The following is a 24,241-nucleotide window of genomic DNA, read 5'->3' as shown; positions in this document are numbered from 1 at the left end:
TGCCCTCTCCGCGACCCGCAGGCCCACGGGAGCCTGGGCCCCGCCTCCCCAGGCGCGAAAACTGGTGAAGTCTCAGGGGTTCCCATTTATAGCTCCGTTTCCACTCAGCTCAGTCTCTCCTGGGTCCGGACTGAGCAAGTTTCTTCCACTCTCCTTTCCTCCTCCTCATGCCCGCCTCCCCTTCAACCTCAGCAGGGCGCAGGTATCCAACACGAGCAGAGCCCTCCTTGGACCCAGGTGTTTCAGCTCTCAGACCCCCTGATAACGCAGGGGTGCCCTCCTGCTGCTCGACCCGGGACCCGGAGCGCCCATATTCTTGGCACGCAAGCCGCCCGAGTTTCTCAATGGGAAGAGGGCGGGTAACCAGGGGGCGGGGTGAGTAGGATCCCGCCCTCCCGCGGGTCTCTCGCAGACCCAGGGTGTGCAACCCGCGAGCGGTACAGAGCATCGGAGGCTGCGGATGAGTCAGATTTCGGGGACTACAGGCCAGACGTAGAATCCTCCAGACTAGAAGTGGGGGCGGGGGAAGTGGGGTACCGAGAGGCGTTCCAGTCCAACGTGGTGAGAGGCGTGCTGTCGAAGAAGAAGTTGGAGAGGAATCAGTGCAACCCAAAGTCTATGGGATCTTGGGGTGCACACACAAACACACACGGGATGCTGGGTCCCGCCATCCTCGTCCTCCTCTGCAGCTTCAGAGGACTTGCAGGTACCCGCGAAGGGCGCAAGGAGGGTTATTTGTCCGTTCCAGCCTTGTTTGGGAAAAATAGACTAAGGACTCCTAGTTCTGGGTGCGAGAGAGAATTCTGGAGGCTAGAGCTTCTGATCCGAGGAAGGAAGGCTTCGGACTGGACCTCCCGGGTCTTGCATAAGGGAATTCTTGACTTAGTCTCAGCTCTTCTGTCCCTCTTCTCCTAGGCCCATTGCCCCATTTTCTGCAACAGCCAGAAGACACGGTGGTGCTGCTGGGGGCGGAAGCCCGGCTGCCCTGCGTTCTGGGAGCGTACCGGGGGCTGGTGCAGTGGACTAAGGATGGGCTGGCTCTAGGGGGCGAAAGAGACCTTCCAGGTGAGTCTGGGGTGCATCTGACGGTTTCAACTTTCGAGACTGGTGGGCTCCCAGTGAATATTTGGGAATCCCAAGTTTTAAAACGATTGTTTTTAGGGGGCGGGGGATGTAATTCCTTGTATTTGGAGACTTATTTTTATTCTAAAACATCATATAAAAGCATAGACAGTTTGCCAATAATTACAGTCATATAATTAATGCACGGGCTATTGCGAGCTTCTCAGAAGCCCTGGCCCTTTAACGTTCCTCTATGGTGGGCAAAAGGTAGTGTTTTATCTATGTTTTTGGTTATTTGTTTTGTTTTGTTTTGTTGTTTGAGTTGGGGTCTCCCTTTGCAGCCCAAGCTTGCCTCAAACTCAAAATCCTCCTGCCTCAGTCTTGAGTGCTGAAATTACAAGCATGCACCACCCACATCTGGCTTAACCTAACTTTGATGGGAATTGTTTTCTTTTCTTTTCTTTTCTTTTTTTTTTTTGGAATTGTTTTCCTGTATTCCTTTCTGACTTCTTTTTAAAAGATTTATTTATTTATTTATTTATTTATACAGTATCCTGCCTGCAGGCCAGAAGATGGCACCAGATCTCATTACAGGTGGTTGTGAGCCACCATGTGGTTGCTGGGAATTGAACTCAGGACCTCTGGAAGAGCAGTCACTGCTCTTAACCGCTGAGCCATCTCTCCAACCCCTCCTTTCTGACTTTTTAACTCACAAATTTATGGTGACTATAAATTGACAGGAGGTTTAGAATCTCTCTGAACTCAGCACTCTTCCTTCCTTCCTTCCTTTCTTTGACAGTGTCTCACTGTGTAGTCCTGGCCAGCCTGATTTCCTACATAGATCAGAATAGCCTCAAACTCAGGGAGGTGTGCCTGCCTGGTGCTCGAATTTAAAGGTGTGCTCCACCACACCTGGCCCCAGCACATATATTTGTTTGGTTGGTTGGTTTTGGGTTTTCGAGACAGGGTTTCTCTGTAGCGTTGGAACTTGCCCTGGAACTAGCTCCTGTAGACCAGGCTGGTCTCGAACTCACAGAGATCCGCCTGCCTCTGCCTCCCGAGTGCTAGGGTTAAAGGCATGCGCCACCACCGCCCGGCCTCAGCGTGTATGTTTTAAGTGTTTTAGCATCGAATGTGTGGCTCTGATCTGCTCCCTGGGTGTGATTCCTGGAGATAAAGACTTGAGACCAGGAGTTCAGAATTTTTTATGGTCTCTCTGTCTTCAGGGTGGTCCCGTTACTGGATATCAGGGAATGCAGCCAGTGGCCAGCATGACCTCCACATCAAACCTGTGGAACTGGAAGACGAAGCATCATATGAGTGTCAGGCTTCACAAGCGGGCCTCCGATCACGACCTGCCCAACTGCGTGTGATGGGTGAGGACCCAGACCATTTGTGCTTTGGGAGCTGGAGGTGGGGAGTGGGGCAGGCAGCTAGGACTGCTCCTGAGTGGTGGACTCTAAGAACCCTGGGGGACCGGTGGGTGGAGCTGAGAGGATCAGAGGCTCTGCTTCCAGGATGCAATTCTGACCCCAGATCTGCCATGCAGTCCCCCCAGAAGCCCCCCAGGTACTAGGCGGCCCCTCTGTGTCTCTGGTTGCTGGAGTTCCTGGGAATCTGACCTGTCGGAGTCGAGGGGATGCCCAACCTGCCCCTGAACTGCTGTGGTTCCGAGATGGGATCCGGCTGGATGGAGCCACCTTCCACCAGGTTGGATCTAAATTTCTTTGCCATTCTTTGGTCATTCAGCAAGACTCGAGGTCCACCTTGATCTCAGGCTCATCTAGAGGGAATGGCAGCCATTCGGGGTTGAACTATGATTCAGATCAAGAGCGAGGCTTCCTGGTTCAGTCAGTTGCTAATTACTTGCTTTTGTATATGGCGTTTAACCTCTCCGTCCCTCATTTTCTTTATCTATACAGCGGGAAAAATAGTAGGGTTACTTCATAGGTAATATAGAGAATTAAATAAACATGTGAATGTCTAAAAGCATCCAATACATTGTAAACACTACCTATGTAAGCTATAGACAAAAATCATTGTTAGTATGGGGTGTGGTACACATCTATAACCCCAGCACTCAGGAGTCTGAAGCAGGAGGGTCATGAGTTCAAAGCCAGCCTTGGCTTCAGAGTGAGACCCTGTCCTAAAATGAAAAAGTGTCGTCTATCTATCACCTCCAGACCACGCTGAGGGACAAGACCACTGGGGCAGTGGAAAACACCTTATTCCTGACCCCTTCCAGTCACGATGATGGAGCCACCTTGATCTGCAGAGCCCGGAGCCAGGTCCTGCCCACAGGGAAGGACACAGCTGTTACATTAATCCTGCAGTGTGAGTGCTGTTAGTTCTGGAAAGACCAGAGTGGGCCTGGACTCCTGGGTTTGACACAACAGGAGAAGGAAGGAGGGACTGGGACAGATACCTGGGATTGGGTGGGGACTGAAAGCCCAGCTCCTGACTTACTCTCACAGATCCCCCCGTGGTGACTCTGTCTGCTGAGCCCCAGACTGTGCAGGAGGGAGAGAAGGCGACTTTCCTGTGTCAAGCCACTGCCCAGCCTCCTGTCACCGGCTACAGGTGACGAAAAACGCCCCTTGTCTCCAGCAAAGTTCCGGGAGCTTGAGAAGGGGTAGGGCGACATTAATATCGCCACTGTCTCCGCAGGTGGGCGAAAGGGGGATCCCCGGTGCTCGGGGCACGTGGGCCAAGGTTGGAGGTCGTAGCAGACGCTACGTTCCTGACTGAGCCGGTGTCCTGCGAGGTCAGCAACGCGGTGGGAAGCGCCAATCGAAGCACCGCACTGGAAGTGCTGTGTGAGCAGGGGCGGGGCCGTGGGTGTGGTCGAGGTGGGCGTGGCTAGATGGAAGGCGGGGCTAGAGCAGGTAGTAAGGCGAGGTTTGGCTGGGTCAGATCAACCTCTAAGCCAGGCTGGGGGGTGGGGGAGAAAGGGTAGGGTTTGTGGTAGCGGACTCTTAATTGGCGGGTGTTGCCTGGATACCCACACTTGTACCTAGCAGCTGGTCCTGTGTCAGGAGCGCATTCTAACCCATTCCTCTCTCTCCTGCAGATGGACCTATTCTGCCGGCAAAACCGAAGCCCCTGTCCGTGGACGTGGGGAAAGATGCCTCCTTTAGCTGCGCCTGGCGAGGGAACCCACTTCCACGGATTACCTGGACGCGCCTCGGTAGCTCTCAGGTGAAGTTCGATCTGGGGCCTGGGACGTTAGCTGGAAGTGGTCCAAGCTGCCTCTCCGAGTGCTGTCTCTGATACCCCTTCCTTGTGCCAGGTGCTGAGCTCGGGCCCCACGTTACGGCTTCCATCCGTGGCGTTGGAGGATGCGGGTGACTATGTGTGTAGGGCTGAGCCCCGGCGCTCGGGTTTAGGAGGCGGCACGGCGCAGGCGAGGTTGACGGTGAACGGTGAGATACCCCGAGGGTCTTGGGGTATGGGGTGGGCCAAGAGGGCGTGCCCCTGAAAAGGAAGTTATAGGCTGTGGGACTGAGGAGTAGAGCGGGACCTGTTGAAGGAGAGGCAGGCCTACTCTAGTCTATAGAGTGGCATGCCTGGCTTCTCAGGGGTGAAACCACAGTGACCATGTCTGACCTCGCCTCATTCAGACCTCTGCTTCATGGTCTGTATTTTCCATTGCAGCTCCTCCTGTAGTGAAGGCCCTGAATCCTGCGCCTGCCTTCCTGAGGGGCCCTGCTCGCCTCCAGTGTGTGGTGTTTGCTTCCCCGGCCCCGGACTCCGTGGTAAGGAAAGGAACCCTCACTCCTCTGACACATCAGCCTTGACCCCTGCTCCCCACACCCGACACTGACATCTCCCACATCCTACCAGCCCCTCTATGCTTTCTCAGGCTCAGAGTTAATCTCCTTTTCTTTTGTTTTCTAGGTTTGGTCTTGGGACGAGGGCTTCCTGGAGGCAGGTTCACTAGGCAGGTTCCTGGTGGAGACCTTCTCAGCCCCTGAAGAGGAGGGAGGACACGGCCCAGGCCTTATTTCTGTGCTACACATTTCCGGGACCCAGGAATCCGACTTTACCAGGGGCTTTAACTGCAGTGCCAGGAACCGGCTGGGTGAGGGACGAACCCAGATCCACCTGGGTCGTAGAGGTGAGTTACTGACCCAAAGACCCTGAAACCTGGGGATTCCAAACCCCACAAACACAGCGATTTCCAAGATTGAAGGCACCGAACTATAAGGTCCCCAAATGCAAAGGCTCCCCAAATCTCAGCACTACGTCAGTGAGATGGCTCACCAGGTAAAGGCACTTGCCACCAGGCCTGATGACCCCAGTTCAGCCCTCAAAACCCTCATGGTGGGAGAGGACCAATACCCGAAAGTTGTTCTCTGACCTCTGTCCCTACACCATAATATGCACTCCCACACACATATATGTACATACAATAACATTTGAAATGTAATTTTAAAGAGTAGGGGTTGGAGAGATGGCTCAGCAGTTAAGAACACTGGTTGTTCTTCCAAAGGACCTGGATTCAATTCCCAGCACCCACATAGAGGCTCAGAACTGTCTGTAACTCCAGTTCCAGGAGACCTGGCACCTTCCCATCAATGCATATAAAATATTTTTTTAAAGGTGATAGCTTTTTTAAAAAAAGTATGAATCTCTTGAATCACAGGACCCCAAATCAATATTTCTCTCAAATACAGAGCCCTAAGTGGAAAGGCCATTCCATACCTGGATGCCACAAACCTGGGAAGTTGAAACAGAAGACTCTCAAGTTCTGAGCAGCCTTAAAGTTAGGGTGTTTGTTTGTTTATGGGGGCACTCTCCTGCCACAGTGCACATGTGGAAGCCAGAGGACAACTCTGAGGACTCAGTTCTCTCTTTCCATTTTGTGGGTTCCCAGCATTAAACCCAGGCCTTGCTAGTAAGCACTGTTACCCACTGGACCATCTTGCCAGCCCTGATTGTTTACTATTGGTGTTTTGGTTTTGGAGACAGGGTCTCCGATAGTCCACACTGAACTTACAAGCTGGGATTACAGGTGCGGCTCGCCCAGGGAATTAAAACTCTCAAACTGTGAATCCCCAGGCCCGGAGAGATGGCTCAGTGGTTAAGAGCATTGCTCTTCCAGAGGTCCTGAGTTCAATTCCCAGCAATTGCATGGTGGCTCACAACCATATATAATGAGAACTGGTGCCCTCTTCCGGTGTAGAAGCATACATGCAGACAGAATACTGTATACACAATAAATAAATAAATAAATCTTTTAAAAAAAAAACTCAAAAAACCTATGAATGCCCAAATGTCCTCAGACAACCAAATATAGCACAATGTGAATCTTGGGAAATCCCAAACCTGGCAGACTTTTGAACCAAGGAACCCAAGCCCTGAGCCCATTTCCCTGTTACCCTGTCTTCAGACCAGCCTTCTCAGGAGACCCCATTTGCTCCTTACAGACTTGCTGCCTACTGTACGGATTGTGGCTGGAGCAGTCTCTGCAGCCACCGCTCTCTTTATGGTCATCACTGGAGTGATTCTCTGCTGCTGGCGCCATGGCAAGTATCAGCCTTGGGACCAGGCTCCCTTCCGGGCTGCTAAGCTTGCACAGAGCTCATCCTGTTCCATGCTCAAGTTCCCTCCCTACCCCGACTCAGTTTCCTCAGGGTTGGTCTTCCCATCTCCTTCCCGTTGCTTCCTGGCCGTGGTTCTCCTTGGTTTCCAGCCTTCCTAGCCCATTTTGCCTGGTCTGTTTCCAAGTCTTGGTCATCACAAAATATGACCTCACTTGTCGCTCATCTCTCACCATCCTGTGCCTCAGGCTCTTTCTCCAAGCAAAAGAACTTGGTCCGGATCCCAGGAAGCAGTGATGGCTCCAGTTCACGCGGCCCTGAGGAGGAGGCAGGTGGCAGTGAGGAACGGGTAAGTACAAGTTTCTCTAGATCTGTGCTTCCAGGCCAAGATAATAACCTAGTCTAACCCACCCTCAAACTCGTGTGAGCCTAGCCTTTTTGTTATTGTTTGAGTCGAGGTTTCTCTGTGTAGCCCTGGCTGTCCTAGAATTTGCTGTGTAGATCAGGCTGACTGCCTAGAACAAGCAAGGTCTGGATGAGCTGGCGAGAGGAGGAGGAGGCAAAGAGGAAGGGTGGGGGTCAGGTCGAGAGACAAGCACGATCAAGCACGGACAAGAGGCTCTAACTTGGGCTAGGATCGTGGCAGGTGGTGGACTGCTTGGCTAACATGCCCAAGGCCCTGAGGAGCTCGATTCCCACTACATAAACTCCAAATCGGAGCTCCTCCAGCATCCGCCTCCTGAATGCTGAGATTAAACGTGTGTGCCATTATACCAGCTTGGTCCAGTCTTAAACATGATGACCCTGGATCCACAGTATCCTCACAAATACAAATGCTCACTATTTCCCCATAGCCTTCTTTACTGTCTTAAGTCCAGCCTCCAGGCCTCTCCTTCAGCCTGACCTCCAAAGGAAGGCCCTTGGGATATGGCAGCAGGATAGGGTGACCTTCTGAGCACCGCCTCTCATTTTTCCCCCTCCCTCAGGGTCCCATTGTGCACCCCAACCACGGTGACTTGATCCTTGATGAGAAGGAGGCTCTGGAGGCAGCGGTGAGTACTGGGGAAGAGCCAACTAATGGTCACTCAGTTTCCACCTCTCCCCACTTATGTGCTTTAAAAAAAGCTTTCTGGAGGGAGGGTCCCATACTGTAGCTGGCTTGCACTCCCAGCGGGCTTTCTCCTGCAGCTTCTGGATGCTGGGGTTACAAACTAGGACTTCAGATCTGGGCACCACACTTGGCTGCTTCCCTGCTTCAGTCTCCTTCTTTGGTTTCTGTCACCTTAAGACCTATGTTTGCAAGGTGGTGGTGATGCATGCCTTTAATCCCAGTACTCCGGAGGCAGAGGCTCTGAGTTGAGGACAGCCTGGTCTACAGAGTGAGTTCCAGGACAGCCATGGCTACACAGAACCCTGTCTAGAAAAGAAAAAAGAAAAAAACAAAAAAGCCACAGAGAAACCTACCTTTAGCTCCTCCTGGGCCAGCTCACCAGCTCACAATCTCCGCAGCCTCTTCTTATCTTATTTACCCCTTCACTTTGGTCTCCAGGCCTTCGTTCCCCATCAGCCACGTTTCATGCCTCTAGGTGTCTTTTTGGCTGTTCTCTACCAGCCAGGAACCTTACTCCCACTAGGTCCCACCCAAACATCACATCACCCAAAGATGGTTCTGCTTTGAAATCCTACCGTAGGATAGATGCATCAGTTCCAACCCTGGCTCCCATTCTAAAGCCCGGCTCCCTGACTTCTTTGAGGCAGACCCTCGTGTATCTCAGGCTAGCCTCAAGCTGAGTATGTAGCCAAGAATGATCTTGAACTCCTGATTATGCTCCTGAGTGCTATAATTAAAGGCATGTGCCACCATACTGAGTTTATGTAGAGCTGAGAATCGAACTGAGGGCTTTGAGCATGCTAGCCAAGCACTCTGCCGACTGAACTACATCCCTAACCCCAGCTAAAGCCTCTCTTGTCTGTACTTGATCATGCTTTTATCTTGACCTGAAGCCCACCTTCCCTGCTTGCCTCCCTCCCTCTCCCCAACTTCAGTCAGACCTTGCTTGTTCTAAGAAGCTAACACTTCCCCTATCTCTGCCATCTATGTGCCTAGCTCTCTCTGTCCCTGCCTCTGCTGTTTCCACTTTCTGCCATCACACCTCTCTCTAGGTCTGGCTGTAGCCCAGTGTGTCTCTCCACCCACGATCCCTGCCTTCCTATACCCTCATGTTCCTTACCAAGTCTCACTTGCTCCCCAGGATCCAACCAACGGTTACTACAAGGTTCGAGGAGTCAGTGTGAGCCTTAGCCTTGGGGAAGCCCCCGGAGGAGGCCTCTTCTTGCCACCCCCCTCTCCAATTGGATTTCCAGGAACTCCTACTTACTATGACTTCAAGCCACACCTGGACTTAGTACCCCCCTGCAGAATGTACAGAGCGCGGGCCGGTTATCTCACCACACCCCATCCCCGTGCTTTCACAAGCTATATGAAACCCACATCCTTTGGACCCCCAGATTTGAGCTCTGGGACTCCCCCCTTCCCCTACGCTACCTTGTCTCCACCCAGCCACCAGCGTCTCCAGACTCATGTGTGAAAACGTCTCTGATCGTAGAGTCTCAAGAGCGTCAACTTGCCGCCTTATGCTGTTCAGCGTTCTGAGGAATCAAAACAGTTGATGGCCTACTCCTCCAAAACTGAACACCAGAGGAGGGAAACAACCGCCACGATCATTGATGTGTGGTTGGCTCAGCCAAAGGGGATGCTCCAAGAGCGAGCAATACGACCACTATACCCACTTATTCTCCTGTGAGAAAGACATTCAAGTTTGAATGAAAGACATTCAGATACTTTGCCGAGGGACAAAGACAGGAGGTGATGGGAGTCAGGGCCATGGATGGAAGACTCTTTTAACCAGTAGATAAGATATTTGAAAATGGCCATCTGCATCAAAAATAATGATAGCAAAAGACAAATCAAGATGAACAAAATAATCCCCCTCCACCAAATTCTGGTTTTCCCAGGAAGGGGAACTTTGGCCAATAAAAGTATAGCCAATATGGCAGTTCATTCTATGAGAACTCAAAATGACCACTATCTTGATTCCTTCCTTAAAACCATGAAAAAAATTGAATCCAAGGACTGGGGATGGGGTGAGAATAAAAGCAATAAAAGGTGTGAGTGTGTGTGTGTGTGTGTGTGTGTGTGTGAGAGTGTGTGTGTGTGAGAGTGTGTGTGTGAGAGTGTGTGTGAGTGTGTGTGTTTGTGTGTGAGTGTGTGTGAGTGTGTGTGTTTGTGTGTGAGTGTGTGTGTTTGTGTGTGAGTGTGTGTGTGCGGGGAGGTGAGAAGACTAAAGCACTGGCTGCTCTTCCAGAGGTCCTGAGTTCTATTCCCAGCAACCACATGGTGGCTCACAACTCTCAGTAATAAGATCTGGTGCCCTTTTCTGGCCTGCAGGAATGCATGTAGGCAGAACACTGTGTACATAACAAATAAATCTTTAAAAATAAATAGATAAAGAGATAAAGGGGATTCTTGGGCTAGAAATATTTGTGTTTAATTAGGAAAAAAGGGCAAACAGGCAAACTTGCTTGTGGAGTCTTCTTGAGTTTTCCATGAATGAAGAGTTCCATGAAGTTGTCCCATCCTCCTACCCTAGCCTAGGCTGTCATAGGACTAAAACCCTCAGTCCTTTCTCGGCCTCTTGCTACCTGCTTGCTGCTGTAGGCTTTTCATTTCTTTTTTTAAAGATTTATTATTTTTGTCTTACATGTGTGGGTGTTTTACCTGCATGTATTTCTGTGCACCACATATGTGCCTTGTCCCCCAGGCCAGAAGAGGGCAATGGGTCCCCTGAAACTGGAGTTACAGACAGTGTGGGTGCTGCGAATGGAACCCGGGTTTTCTGGAAGAGCAGCCAGTATTTTTAACCACCAAGACTTCTCTCAACCGAGTTTAGCTCTTGATCTTCCATCCTTAGCCCTCCTGGGATTATAGGTCTACACTACCACCCCACTGTAGACTCCTTTAATAACATACCCACACCCACACTGATGCACACTTAGGTGAAAACAAAAGACAGACAAATGTGGGCAGGTTCCCACAAGACGCACACCTGGAAGTCCACACAGAGCTGGGCTGCCTCAGTCGGCCAGGGAAAGGAGAATATTCTGCACTCACTTGAGAGACAAAATAGTGAGCCCTTCAGGAAGAAGACTCGAGCTGGACCTCAGAGTGAGTGGAAATGAGGCTCCGCGGTCCTCAGGTGCTGAGTTGCACCTGACCTGAGTCATTTTTAAAGAATGGGTTTTTTTTGGATGGAGAATTTCAAGGTCCAGAGAACTGACAGTCAAGGCAGGAAGACTGAATTCCTAGGTCTGAGGGAAAGGCCGAGAGAGACTTGGTTAGAAGGCACCAGGCCTAAGTTACTGCTTTGTCTTTTGAGACTGGGTCTCAGGTAGTGCAGGCTAGGCCCAAACTCCTCTTTTCCTGCCCCTACCTCTCAAGTGCTATGATTACAGGCTTGCTTTCATACTCCCCTTCTATGTTCTAGACTGGGGAAATTTTGGAGGTTTGTATTCATAGAACCTCAACAGAGGAGTTTATGGAGCCCCCACCACCACCCCGACACACACACACACAAACACACACACACAAACACACACACACACACACACACACACACACACACACACACACACACACACATACACCCTATCTTTTTGCATCCTTGGAGGAGGACAAGGTGATGGTGGGTGTTTGAGTTTGCCAGAAGAGAAGGCTCCTAAGACAGGACTCAAACTCCAAACCTGCTGAGCCCAAGGACTGAGCCTAGTAACTGGGCCTTAACGTCGGGCCTGACACCAGGAATCTCGAGGGGCTAGGGCTTGGCGCAGGCTCCCTCCCGGGGTTCCCAAGCCGCTCAGTGCGCAGAGCCGCCACGCTATTGTCCTGGCCGGGAAGGCGGGGCCGGCGCGGGGCGGGGCTGGCGGCGCCGGCGCAGCCCGGGGGCGGCGGGAGGAGGAGGAGGCGGCGGCGGCGGTGGCGCTGGTAGCTCCTGTCACCGCTGGGGCCGGGCTGGGCCGAGCGGGAGCGCAGGGGACTTGAGGGCGCGAGGCCCGGACATGGGGCCCGCCAGCCCCGCCGCTCGCGGCCAGGGCAGCCGCCGGGGCCCGCCGCCGCTGCTGCTGCCGCTGCTGCTGCCACTGTCGCTGCTGCTACTGCGCGCGCAGCTCGCCGTCGGGAGCCTGGCCGGTGGGAGCCCCAGCGCGGCCGAGGTGAGGCCCGGCGGGGTTCTGGGGATTGGGGGAAGGGGCGGGACAGGGCCTCTGGACCTGGACGCGGCGCAGCCACCGCAGAAAGCGCTGTCCTTTTAGCCAGGTGGCCTGCTCCGTGAGCTCCGAACTCTAGGTTTTCCATCGTCAGACTTCCCTGCCCCCTCCCACCCACATCGTTGGACCTGTCTTTCCAAGAGCCCCTGGTCCTAGAAATCCAGCTCACCCTTAGCCGACAAAGCCCCAAGCCCTGCCCACCTGAACGTAGGACCCACAGGCGCTTGGATCTTAGAATCCAGGTCCCTTGTATCCCCTGGACCCACACGAGCCCCCTACCCCCTAAACATCCAGGAGTCCAGGCCTCCACCCACTACTCAATCCGGATATAGCTCCCTAATTCTTACGGGCCTGATGTGCAGGCCTTCAGGCAAGCCAGGCCCTTTCGTCTTTGCACCCCCTCAACGGGAGCCCGAATTGGAGATGGGGGAGGTGGGGCCAGAACGCCTAGATTGCCCCCCAACCCATGATTTAAGTTTAACCCTTTCGGGCTCCAGAGCCAAGAAGCTGGGGCGGGGGCGGAGCCTGTCTTCTCAGCAACAAGGCCGCGAGAAACCCAAGGGAGGGGGGACCGGGTTCACCATAGCAACGGGAGAGCTGGGGCGCTCTTGCCCCACGGGATCTGTTTCCCGGGGAACGGTCCCTCCACCCAGGAGAGCTTAGAAGGATGTGGTGCTAGGGGCAGGTGTCCATCTGGGTTTTAGGGAGCTAGGCACCAGATAACCCAGATGCCAATGTTCCCCGGGCCCTCACTGCTCCATCTGCCTCCACTCCCAGGCTCCGGGGTCAGCCCAAGTGGCTGGACTATGTGGGCGTCTAACCCTTCACCGGGACCTGCGCACCGGCCGCTGGGAACCAGACCCACAGCGATCACGACGCTGTCTCCTGGACCCGCAGCGTGTGCTGGAGTACTGCAGACAGGTGGGCGGGACCCATGGGTAGAGGCGTGGTCAGTGGTCAGTGGGTCCAGGCTGGGGCGGGGTCGCCCTTGAGGAAGCCAGACTTGAGAAAGGCCAAGACCAGGGAGGTGGGAGGATCTGGAAAGCCTAGGGTAGTTCGGGGTCAGTGGTCAGCGAGGAGGCGAGCCGGGTCTAGGACAGAACCTATTTTGAGATACTAGGAGGGGGGAAAACTGCAAAAACGTCGGCTAATCAAGATCGCCTGAAGGGTGCCAGGGCTTAGAAATCTGTGCAGCTATTTAGAAAAAGTGGGAGTGTGAGTGGGCGTGGCCAAACGAGAGGCTGGGCTAAGATAAAAAGACCTTTAAACCAACAAGATGCGGGAAGCGATGAGCCCAATGAGAGTGGGTTCCAAGGAGGCGTGAAACGAAAAGGCGGGGCTAACTCCTTGAGAAGAGTTACTTAGAAACTAAACAGAAAGGCAGGGCAGGAGAAAGGGCGACTGATGGGGGCAGGGTGGCCCTGAGAAGTTGAGCTTCATGACCTGGCCTGTGGACCTTCACCAAGACCGTCTGAGAATGGCAAACTTAAGGGACAGCACTAGGGGCATGACCAATGGGACCTGAGGCGTAGCTACCTGTTAGTGCTACAGACAAGGGAGTAAAGCCCGGTAGATGTCCTTATGCATAGTAGAAACTAGAAAAGGAAGGACCAAGCTGAGCATAGCAGTCCCAGATTCTGGAGAGGATAATGTAGAAGGAACACAAACTGAAGACCTTCTTAGGCTACAGGATGTTCAAGGCCAGCTTAGGAAGCTTATCGAGACTTGGTTTCAAAATAGAGAGTAAAATGAGGGCTGGGCATGTAGCTCAGTGACAGAGCACTTGTTTGGCATGCATGAGTCCCTGAGTTCAAACCCTAGGACTGCAAAAAACGAGAGAGCTGGGGTAGCCAGTGGGTTAATCTCCACTTCCTGGTCCACACAGATGTACCCAGAACTACACATAGCCCGCGTGGAGCAGGCTGCACAGGCCATCCCGATGGAGCGCTGGTGTGGCGGTACCCGCAGCGGCAGATGTGCCCACCCCCACCATGAGGTTGTGCCCTTCCACTGCCTGCGTGAGTCACCTGTTGGGGGGTGGGAACTGAGGGGAAGTGGGAGTCTCTCAGAAACGAGGTTCTGAGCTTGACAGGGGAAATCTGGGTGTCAGGTAGAGACCTCTGAGGAGGCCAGGGCCAGGCTGTTAGGATTCTGGTGTCTCCCATTCTGCAGCTGGTGAATTCGTGAGCGAAGCCCTGCTAGTGCCCGAGGGCTGTCGGTTCTTGCACCAGGAGCGCATGGACCAGTGTGAGAGCTCAAGCAAGAGGCATCAGGAGGCGCAGGAGGTGAGACTCTGGCTCCACCGATCTAAACCTAGAACTCTAGGCCCTTTCTTCCAGGACCCAAGAGTTCCAGCTGGGATGTAGCAATTCCATCCCTCATCCCCTCCTCCTAGAAGCCAGGATCCAGGCTTCCCATCCACACCCTCCAACCAGGTCATTCTGGCCTCCGGGCCTCGTCTTCCTGCAGGCCTGCAGCTCCCAGGGCTTCATCCTGCATGGCTCTGGCATGCTTTTGCCCTGTGGCTCCGATCGGTTCCGAGGTGTGGAGTATGTGTGCTGCCCGCCTCCAGCAACTCCCAACCCTTCTGGGATGGCAGCTGGGTGAGTGGCAGAGGCTGTCTCTGTACCCTTCCCGCAAGCCTGGGAACCTAGCCGGAGACCTTACTGCCTGAGTCTTCTCCTTCAGTGACCCCTCTACCCGGTCCTGGCCCCTGGGGGGCAGAGCAGAGGGAGGCGAGGAGGAGGAAGAGGTGGAATCCTTCCCTCAGCCAGTAGATGATTACTTCGTGGAGCCCCCTCAGGCTGAAGAAGAGGAGGAGGAGGAAGAGAAACGGGTCCCACCTCCCAGCTCCCACACTCCTGTCATGATCAGCAAAGGTGAGCTAGTCTCCCTGGCTCTTTTCACCATTTGTGGTTGGGGGGCCTGTGGGGGCCTGTGGGAGCACCTCCAGGAGTGACCTGGTGGGAGGGGCACGACTGGGGAAATGGAAGAGATGTCAGTGGCTTTGGGTGTGGTGGAGGTGGAGTAGTTCACAAAGAATGAAGAGGGACTGGAAGGGGGGGGGGTCGTTCTACAGGCCCTTGGAGTCATTTTGGCAATGCTTTGAAGAAGATGGTGTGATAGGTTCCAGAATCTTGCCAATGCAGGTCAGGCCTAAACTGGATCTGTGCTGGTCTCTGGTACATCCCGGGAAATGTACTTCTCCGGGAGGAAAAATGACTTGCCTGCCTGGTCCTTTGTCTTGCAGTCACGCCCACCCCAAGGCCCACTGATGGTGTGGATGTTTACTTTGGTATGCCCGGGGAAATCAGCGAGCATGAGGGTTTCCTGAGGGCCAAGATGGACCTGGAGGAGCGAAGGATGCGCCAGATTAATGAGGTGACGATACCAGGAAACCCAGGGTCACCACGTGACCCCATAAACACAGGGAGATTCTTTTCTTTCTTTTTCTTCTTCTTCTTCTTTTTTTTTAAAATTATTGTTTGAGACAGAGTTTCTCTGTTTAGCCCTGTCTGTCCTGGAACTCACCAGGCTGGCCTTGAACTCACAGAGATTCCAAGTGCTGGGATTAAAGGCATGGGAAATTCTTTCTTGACACTGCCTTGAAAGAGCGCCCAAGCTCTGTCTACCTGAGCCCCCAACACCTCTGTCTAAGATGCCACTGGATTACCGACCCACTTAGCAGATCATTGAAATGCCACCAGACGCTATAGGAACTCTGGTCTGTGGCACAGCCTGGGAGTTGGTTGAGCATAATTGCGTGTGCCTTAATCCTGACACTTTCGAGGCTGGGCCAAGAGAATGAGAAGTTCAAGGCCAACCTCAAATGAAACAGAATTTGAGACCAGCCTGGGGAAAAAAAATCCTCTGGTTATTCCTTCTTGGGAATCCAAAGTCCAGTGGCCCTAGGTGATTTCATCCTCTTAAGCCTTGGAGATGGGTGGGGGACTCCCTGTGAGGACCAAGGTAGCTCCTGGGATCCTGAAGCCCCCCTTACTCACCCCCAGGTGATGCGAGAGTGGGCCATGGCTGACAACCAGTCGAAGAACTTGCCAAAAGCCGACAGGCAGGCCCTGAACGAGGTAGGACGCCCTTCGCTGAGTTCCGCTCAACCCCTCCTACTCACCCTGGCCCCGCCCGTCCAGCCCCTACATTGGCCTCTGTCGGGGTTTCAGTCCGGGCCTGATGCTTGCCGCTGAGCAAGCACTGCCCTCTGCTGGCTGGCTTTGGACCCCTCCTCTCAAGTGGAGCCTGTCCTCTCATTTTTTCCTCAGTCCCTGTGTAGCAAAGCCGGTTTGCTAACTCTTGGCCTCACGCTCCTGCCCCTGCCGCCGTCTTTATCTTTGTACACCCCTACCCATGTAGACTCCTCTAGATCAGCCCCCAGATGCGGGCCTCACCCCATCGGTGTTGTGGAGGCTCAACCTGTTTTTTGTTTTAGAGCTGCCCAAAACTTGCTTTATACCTTAAGTTGGCCAGTTTTTTGTTTTTGTTTGTTCAGATTGTTCCCACCTAATCTTACAGCCTATACATCCTCAAACCAGGTCCCATTAGGTCAGCCCTACCCCAACTCCATTGGCCCTCCGTCCCCACATTGCTGTCAGGAAGGACCCCCACTGAACCCCACCCTGCTGGCCCTAGACTCTCACACACCCCCTTTCCTGCTTTTTTACCCCTCGCTAGCACTTCCAGTCCATTCTGCAGACCCTGGAGGAACAAGTGTCCGGTGAGCGACAGCGCCTGGTGGAGACCCACGCCACCAGAGTAGTTGCTCTGATCAACGACCAGCGGCGAGCTGCCCTGGAAGGTTTCCTGGCGGCGTTACAGGGCGATCCGCCTCAGGTACGGAGGTGGAGGTAGCGGTGGGGGCAAACAGGAGACAAAGTGTTAGGATCAGCGGAGACAGTCTTGGTTCCCTCCCGCAGGCTGAGCGAGTTCTGACGGCCCTGAGGCGCTACCTGCGGGCCGAGCAGAAGGAGCAGAGGCACACTCTCAGGCACTACCAGCACGTGGCTGCTGTGGACCCCGAGAAGGCCCAGCAGATGCGCTTTCAGGTACAGGCATGCTTCCGGGCCCAGACGCCCTGCAAGCCCAGACTCCTCTCTCAGACTCTTATCTCTCTCTAAAAAAATGTTATGTGGATGAGGGTTTTGCTTGCGTGTGTGTCTGTTCATCACATCCGTGCCTGGTCCCTGGGGAGGCCAGAAGAGGGTGTTGAGGCTCCTGGAACAGGCATTACCGACAGTTGTGAGCCACATGCAGGTGGGGGGAATTAAGCCTGAGTCCTCTAGAAGAGCAGCCGGTGCTTTAGCTGCTGAGTTGTCTCCCCAGGCCCCAGATTCTCCCCTTGACCCTCACTCTCAGCTTAGAACCCTTCGGTCCGCCTGGAACTTTCCTTTCAGGTCCCCAAACCTTTCCAGTCCTTCCATTCCTATTCCTCAAATTCCATATTTTTGATGGTGGAACACTGCTCCTAACAACACACACAAACACACACACACACACACAAACACACACACACACAAACACACAAACACACACACACAAACACACACACACACACATTCATACTGTGCTTTTGATTCTCTTCTTGTCCCCAGGATTCTTGCTTCCTGTCCTTTGGAATCCTCTGTCTTGTCTCTTGGATTCATTCTTCCTATCCCTTGGACTTTATTTCCTTTCCCAGAATCCTTTTCCTTGAGTCTGGAGCTTGTCCTTCAGCCTTCAGCCTTCCTCTCTTGCCCTAGAGCCCCTGATATACACCCTGAGATTCTAATTCTGCTCTCTTGGACATTCTCTTCTGGTGCACAGGTACTCTCCTCTGTGCTCTGAAATGTTCAAGTCTTGCCCTGAGCCTGTCCTCTATACCAGTTCCTGTTCTCACAACAGCCTGCAATCCTTCCCCCTAGCCCTGCTTTCTCCCTCTGACCCAGGTATCTACTTTCTTCATCTGTACTCTCTCTCTCTCTCTCTCTCTCTCTCTCTCTCTCTCTCTCTCATTTTGTTTTTGTTTGTTTGTTTGTTTTTTGTTGTCTGTTTTTGGAGAGAAGGTCTCACTATGTAGTCCTGGCTATCTGGTCTGGAGCTCACTATGGCCTCAGACCCACAGAAATCTCCCTCTGCCTCCCACGTGATGCTATCAAAGAGGCCTGTGCCACACCCAGCTCTAGACTCTGTTTTTCTAATCCTACCCTCATCTTGTCTCCGGTACCCTGCTTTTCCTGGGGCCACCCTTTTTCCAAGCCTTGAACTTCTGGTCTTATACATAGCTCTTCCTTCTTTTTGAACCCTCTTCTCCTTCCTCAGTTTCTCCCGTGGCTGCATGTCTGACCCTTGTGCCCCACTTCCTGCCTATTCTCCATGTTCTGTTTCCTTGGATCTTATTGAGCCCCTCCTTCCCCTGCTCCTCTCCGGGCTGCATGGCTTGCCTCACTCTCCACACTTACTCCCCACAGGTCCAGACCCACCTTCAGGTGATTGAAGAGCGAATGAACCAGAGCCTGGGGCTGCTTGACCAGAACCCTTCCCTGGCTCAGGAACTGCGGCCCCAGATCCGTGAGTGCTCACTACTTTTGTCCCGAGTTTCAGTTCTCGGAGGGCAAACTTTGACTCCCAACCCTCAATCTCTCATTCTTCATTTAAATCACTCTAGAACTTGATGGTTCTAATTAAGAACCATCTTCCTTTGCACTTAATTTGAATTATTTTCCTCTGGTCTAGACTCAGCTATTTGGTTCTTTTGGTGGTAAGGCTACTAGTCAATTGTACAGTTTGATTTTGTTATTGTTTTTTTGAGGCAGAGTCTTACTTTGTAGCACTGACTGATCTGAAACTCACTTTGTAGATCAGGTTAACCTTGAACTTTGAGCAGTCCTCTTGCCTCTGCCTCCTGAGTGCTGGGGTTACAGGCTTGTGTCCCCACACCTGGCTAGGTTTTTGGGGTTTTTTTGTATGATAATTGGGACAGAACACAGGTAGGTGAATGCTCTCCCATAATTCAGATCACCAGCTTTTGGCTTTTTTGTTTGTTGTTTGTTTTTTGGAGACAGTGTTTCTCTGTGTAGTCTTGACTGTCCTGAAGCTAGCTCCATAGACCAGACTGGCCTCAAACTCACAGAGATCCACCTGCCACTACCTCCTGAGTGCTAGAATTAAAGGTGTGCACCGCCATGGCTTTTTAAGACAAGGTTTTGCTCTGTACCTGAGGCTGGCCTAGAATTCACCATGTAGCCCAGCCAGCCTCATATTCTCAGAGCTCCTGTCTCTGTTTCCCCAGTGTTGGGGTACAGGTATGCATTGGCCATACCCACCTCAAAAACTGGATAGTTCCCAGTGTGGTGGCACACACCTTTAATCCCAATACTTGAGGCAGAGGCAGGCAGATCCCTGAGTCTGAGGCTAGCTTGGTCTACAGAGCCAGTTCTAGGACAGCCAGAGTACACAGAGAAACCCTGTCTTAAAGGTAACCAACTAACTAACTAATTGGATAATACTTAGGATGGAACCCAGGGCCTTTTATATACCAGGCATGTGCACCACTAAGCTACTCCCCTGGATTATTGAGTCAATATTCTATTGTTAGAACAAGTCACAAGTCAAATCCAGATTCACAAGAGCAAGAGGACCAGAGAGTATTTCCCTGCACAGCCCTCAGCTTGCCGTGACTTCCTTCTGGATGTCCCAGGCCTAGCTCTAAACTTCCTGATATTTAAAGAGGTGGGGCATTGCAAATTTAGCATCAATCTTTTCTTTCCTGCTGGGGACACGTCTCCCCAGCTCCCCGTCTTGCAGGTCACCTTTAGAGTTGTTGGCTTGGAGCTGTCTCTGTTGTCTCCCCTACCTCCCCCCCATTCCACTTCTTGGGTGCCCTGCACCTGTGCCACTGTAGTGTCTTACATTCACCTTCGCCGTCTCTCCGCGTGTTCCCTCAGAGGAGCTTCTCCACTCTGAACACCTGGGGCCCAGCGAACTGGAAGCCTCTGTGCCTGGGAGCAGCAGTGAGGACAAGGGTGGGCTTCAGCCTCCGGAATCCAAGGATGGTGAGTGAGCCTGAATATAGAATACCCACCTTTGGGAGTCAAGCCTCATTTCCTTTGCAGTGTTGGAGTCCTTGGCCTGAAGGAAGAAGCCATTGAGGAGCCCACGGCTGTGTGTGTGTGTGTGTGTGTGTGTGTGTGTGTGTGTGTGTGTGCGCGCACGCGCGCGCTAAGCTAGAGTTCTTCCACTCAGGGCTGGCCCCAGCCAGACAGTCTAGGGCTGGAGAGATGGCGCAGCGGTTAAGAGCACCATGAGGAAGCCGGGCGGTGGTGGCGCACGCCTTTAATCCCAGCACTCGGGAGGCAGAGGCAGGCGGATCTCTGAGTTCGAGGCCAGCCTGGTCTACAAGAGCTAGCTCCAGGACAGGCTCTAGAAACTACAGGGAAACCCTGTCTCGAAAAACCAAAAAAAAAAAAAAAAGAGCACCATGAGGTGGCTCACAACCGTATATAGTGGGATCTGATGCCCTCATCTGGTGTAGAGGTGTACATATAGATAGATCACTCATATACATAAAATACATCAATAAATCTTTTTAAAAAACAAACAAGCTGGAGCCAGAGGCAGGCGGATCTCTGTGAGTTCTAAGCCAGCCTTGTCTACAAGAGCTAGTTCCAGGACAGGCTCGAAAGCTACAGAGAAACCCTGTCTCAAAAAACCAACCAACCTAACAAACAAACAAACAGAAAAGGCAGTTGCCTGGGCAGGCCTTGGACTTCTGATCCTACCGCTTCAGCTCGGATTATAGGTCATGAGGCCCCACTCAGTTCTTAGATGATTAATACAGGGTCTCATTCTGTAGCTCAGGCTGACCTAGACCTCACTGTTTAGCCTAAGCTGGCCTCAAATTCATGGTCTTGTTTAGCTTTTGCAAGCACTTCTTTCTAATTCTCCAAGGTCTGGGGTGTCTGTGCCACACGATGGCAGGAAAGAATAAGGAGGGATATCTGGGGGTGTAAGGCCTCTGAGGGGTTCTTGGTCCTGGGAGGGGGTTCTCTACCCTTTCTCTCATGGCCTCCTCTCTTGACTGTTTCTCCCATCTTCTTGTCTCCTCCTGCCAGCAGACACCCCAGTGACCCTTCCAAAAGGTAAGTGTCACACGGCAGACACCCCAGCCACTAAATCCCACTGAATCCTAAGCCATGAAGGGAAAGGACTGTTTACTGCAAAAAGCCCAGGCCTGAGCCGGGCGGTGGTGGTGCACGCCTTTAATCCCAGCACTCGGGAGGCAGAGGCAGGCAGATCTCTGTGAGTTCGAGACCAGCCTGGTCTACAAGAGCTAGTTCCAGGACAGGCTCTAAAAAAGCTGCAGAGAAACCCTGTCTCGAAAAACCAAAAAAAAAAAAAAGCCCAGGCCTGCTGGGGTGGAGTCTGGTGCCCTTTCTGACCCCTCTGGAGGTGTCTGGACCCTTGAGAGTGAGATGTGACTTGGGTTGGGTATGGTCCACAGATCAAGACTCTTCCTCCTCTGGCAAAGGGAAGTTATCCCCCCTGGAGCAGTATGAGCAAAAGGTAAGTGGGGTCTTATCCCAAGACAATAAGGGTCTGGACCCTCGGTGGAGGGAAGGTTCTGGAAGCTCGCTGGGGATGTGGACTCAGTGTACCTTAGGGTACCTCTGGGCCTTGGGGCCGTAAATCAGGGTCGGTGACATCTCCTGCTCCCCCAGGTGAACGCATCTGTGCCAAGGGGTTTTCCCTTCCACGCATCAGATATCCAGCGAGATGAACTGGTAAGAGGAGGCTGGGGGGGGGGGGGGGATGGGGGGATGGGTGGGGAGTGTTGGGTTGGGGTTCAGAGGTCAGTGTCCAAGCTGTGGCCATCAAAGCTGCACTGGATCCTGGTAGGCCTCGATGATGATGCTTTTGGTCTCACCGCCTCTCCCCATAGGCACCAGCTGGGACTGGAGTGTCCCGAGAGGCTGTGTCGGGTCTGCTGATCATGGGAGCTGGAGGGGGCTCCCTCATTGTTCTATCCTTGCTGCTTCTGCGCAAGAAGAAACCCTATGGGACTATCAGCCATGGAGTGGTGGAGGTGAGCGGTGCAGACACCGCGGCGGGGGTAGCAGTAAGCATTGAACTCGCGCCCCGCCTCCCAGCGTCCCCTCCCGGCCCCTGTGCCCTGAGCCCTTCCCTTGGTCCTGTTGCAGGTGGACCCCATGTTGACCCTGGAGGAGCAGCAACTCCGGGAACTTCAGCGGCACGGCTATGAGAACCCCACCTACCGCTTCCTGGAGGAACGACCCTGACCCCGCCCCAGCTGCCTTCAGCTGAGCCCAGACTGCCCCTCTTCCTGGCCCTCAGTCCTAACTCCCAGCCTCCGTTGGGGGAGGGAGATCTTGACAAATTCATTCTTATTTCCCCTTCCCAGTTCCAAATTCCACCCCCTTAGAAATTCCCAGCTGCTGCCCTAAAAGGGACCTCCTCACCTTAATTTATTTTATGTTAATTTATTGCTCCTTAAGGTGACCACCACCTGGGTCCCAGTGTATGTCGCTCCCTGGAATTCACCGTCCCATGTTTCTTCACTAACATCCCAATAAAGTCGTCTTCCCCACCACCAGCCGTCCCGCGTTTCTATTGGAGAATCGTTGTTCATCTTTTTCAGCCCAGGCTTCTTTAAACTGGGTGAGGGGTGGGTGTGGTGGCGCACAACTTAGGAGGTGGAGGGAGGCGGATAGATTTCCGTGAGAGTTCCAGGACACCCTGGAATACATAGAGAGGCTCTGTCTCAAACAAAACAAAACCCAAACCAAACCAAATAAACCTAGTTGAAGGTGCTTTAAATCTGGGTGGGGCCTGTGCGACGATTACCGCGTAAGGGGGCGGGACCCAGAGGCCTTGGCTGGGCTTTTCCCAGCCGGCCAGGGAGCTTTCCGTGGTGCTGAATGTGTCGCTACTCCAAGCTCAGACAGTTGTCAGGGTGGACCATCCGCCCCGCCCTTCCCCCTTCCCTCTTCCTCTTGCTTTTTTCCCTCTCTAAACTCTAAAAAAAGAATGTTGGGGCGGGGCGGGGAATACGTGCCACGCTGAGTGAGTGGTGGTGAGAGATAACGTGCGGGAATTGCCTTCCACGTGTGGGTCCGGAGGATACAACTCAGGTCTTGGGGTTGGAGGCAAGCACCTCCCTCCCTCCCACCCCCTCCCCGCCATAAGCCAGCCTTCTGTTTACAGTTAACAATGCGCGCCCATTTCAACTTTCCTGTACTGGGAAGACTGGAAATATGTTCGCGCTTTTTAAATTTTTTTAATTTTTTATTTTTATTTTGAGACAAGCTCTCAAAAATACATAGCCCTGGCTCTCCTGGATCTGACTATATGGGCCAGGCTTGCCTCAAACTCACAGAAATCCACTTGCCTCTTCCTCCTAAGAGAATATTCCAAGGAGTAGCCGTGCATGCTCATCATGCACTCTGCCACGAAGCCACACTCCCAGCCCCTGGCAATCCCACACCAGTGTCCCAAAGATAGATATTTAACACCAGCCACATGTGCTGATCTCTCTCACGCCCCAGCTTGTGACTTGTTAGGATTAGCCCCCGCCAATGCTGTTACCTGTGCCAAGACAGCTGTTAGGAGGAGCCCAGGCCTGTGTGTGGAGGTATTTTAACAGTACCTGATACTCAGCAAGTTTTTGTCCAGTGACTTTTAAAACATTAGGAAGAGAATGGGGCTATAGCTCAGCCTCTCAATGCTCACCAAGCATGCATCAAAGCCCGGAGCTCAACCCCGATTGCTGTATAAAGTGGACGTGGCAGAACCTGCCCGTAATCCCAGCGTTCAGGAGGTGAAGGATCAGAAGTCCAAGGTTAGTGGGTGACAGTGAGAAAAGCTGCTGCTGCTAAGCCTGATGACCTGAGTTCTATCCCCTCAGAACTACATGGTAGAAAGAGAATATCACTCTCACTAACTGGCTTCTAACACCCCCACTCCCTCTACATGCTTGAACACAAATAAGCAAATACTTACATAAATAAATGTAACAGTAAGGTGAATTTCAAGATGGTGCACGCCTTTGACCCCAGCCCTCGGGAGGCAGAGGCAGCAGAAACTCTGCGAGTTCAAGGTCAGCCTGGTCTACAGAGATAGTTCCAGAACAGCCAGTACTACACAGAGAGTCTTTCTCAAACGGAGAGACAGAAGAGAGAGAGAGAGAGAGAGAGAGAGAGAGAGAGAGAGAGAGAGAGAGAGAGAGAGAGAGAGAGAGAGAGAGAGATCAAAGTCAACCTCAGCTACGTAGCAACTTCCAGGCCAATTGAGAGTACATGAAACCCCAG

General features: G+C 52.8%; 2 protein-coding genes across 3 annotated transcripts; both read left to right on the top strand.

Annotated features, from left to right (window-relative positions):
* Positions 1 to 654: 654 nt before the first annotated feature.
* On the top strand, positions 655 to 9,193 carry Kirrel2 (kirre like nephrin family adhesion molecule 2). Its single transcript, XM_038340413.1, has 15 exons — positions 655 to 706; positions 916 to 1,065; positions 2,289 to 2,438; positions 2,612 to 2,772; positions 3,246 to 3,396; positions 3,537 to 3,642; positions 3,730 to 3,878; positions 4,133 to 4,260; positions 4,352 to 4,484; positions 4,717 to 4,817; positions 4,960 to 5,179; positions 6,492 to 6,590; positions 6,854 to 6,954; positions 7,592 to 7,657; positions 8,858 to 9,193. The coding sequence occupies exons 1-15, from the start codon at positions 655 to 657 to the stop codon at positions 9,191 to 9,193; spliced, it is 2,103 nt and encodes a 700-aa protein (XP_038196341.1).
* A 2,473-nt stretch (positions 9,194 to 11,666) lies between these two features.
* Aplp1 (amyloid beta precursor like protein 1) lies at positions 11,667 to 22,527 on the top strand. Of its 2 annotated transcripts, none has more exons than XM_038339438.1 (17): positions 11,667 to 11,873; positions 12,705 to 12,848; positions 13,813 to 13,945; positions 14,100 to 14,212; positions 14,397 to 14,530; positions 14,616 to 14,806; positions 15,178 to 15,308; positions 15,938 to 16,012; positions 16,614 to 16,772; positions 16,856 to 16,984; positions 18,386 to 18,485; positions 19,862 to 19,969; positions 21,032 to 21,055; positions 21,418 to 21,479; positions 21,635 to 21,697; positions 21,856 to 21,999; positions 22,115 to 22,527. In XM_038339438.1, the coding sequence occupies exons 1-17, from the start codon at positions 11,721 to 11,723 to the stop codon at positions 22,211 to 22,213; spliced, it is 1,962 nt and encodes a 653-aa protein (XP_038195366.1). In that variant the 5' UTR covers positions 11,667 to 11,720; the 3' UTR covers positions 22,214 to 22,527. The 2 variants fall into 2 exon arrangements, with proteins under 2 accessions (XP_038195366.1, XP_038195365.1); XM_038339437.1 differs by having other exon boundaries at positions 21,029 to 21,055.
* Positions 22,528 to 24,241: the final 1,714 nt, after the last annotated feature.

The sequence above is a fragment of the Arvicola amphibius genome, chromosome 8, assembly GCF_903992535.2.
Source record: "Arvicola amphibius chromosome 8, mArvAmp1.2, whole genome shotgun sequence".
In the NCBI taxonomy this organism is placed as follows: Eukaryota; Metazoa; Chordata; class Mammalia; order Rodentia; family Cricetidae; genus Arvicola; species Arvicola amphibius.
This window is presented reverse-complemented; position numbering and strand designations above follow the sequence as displayed.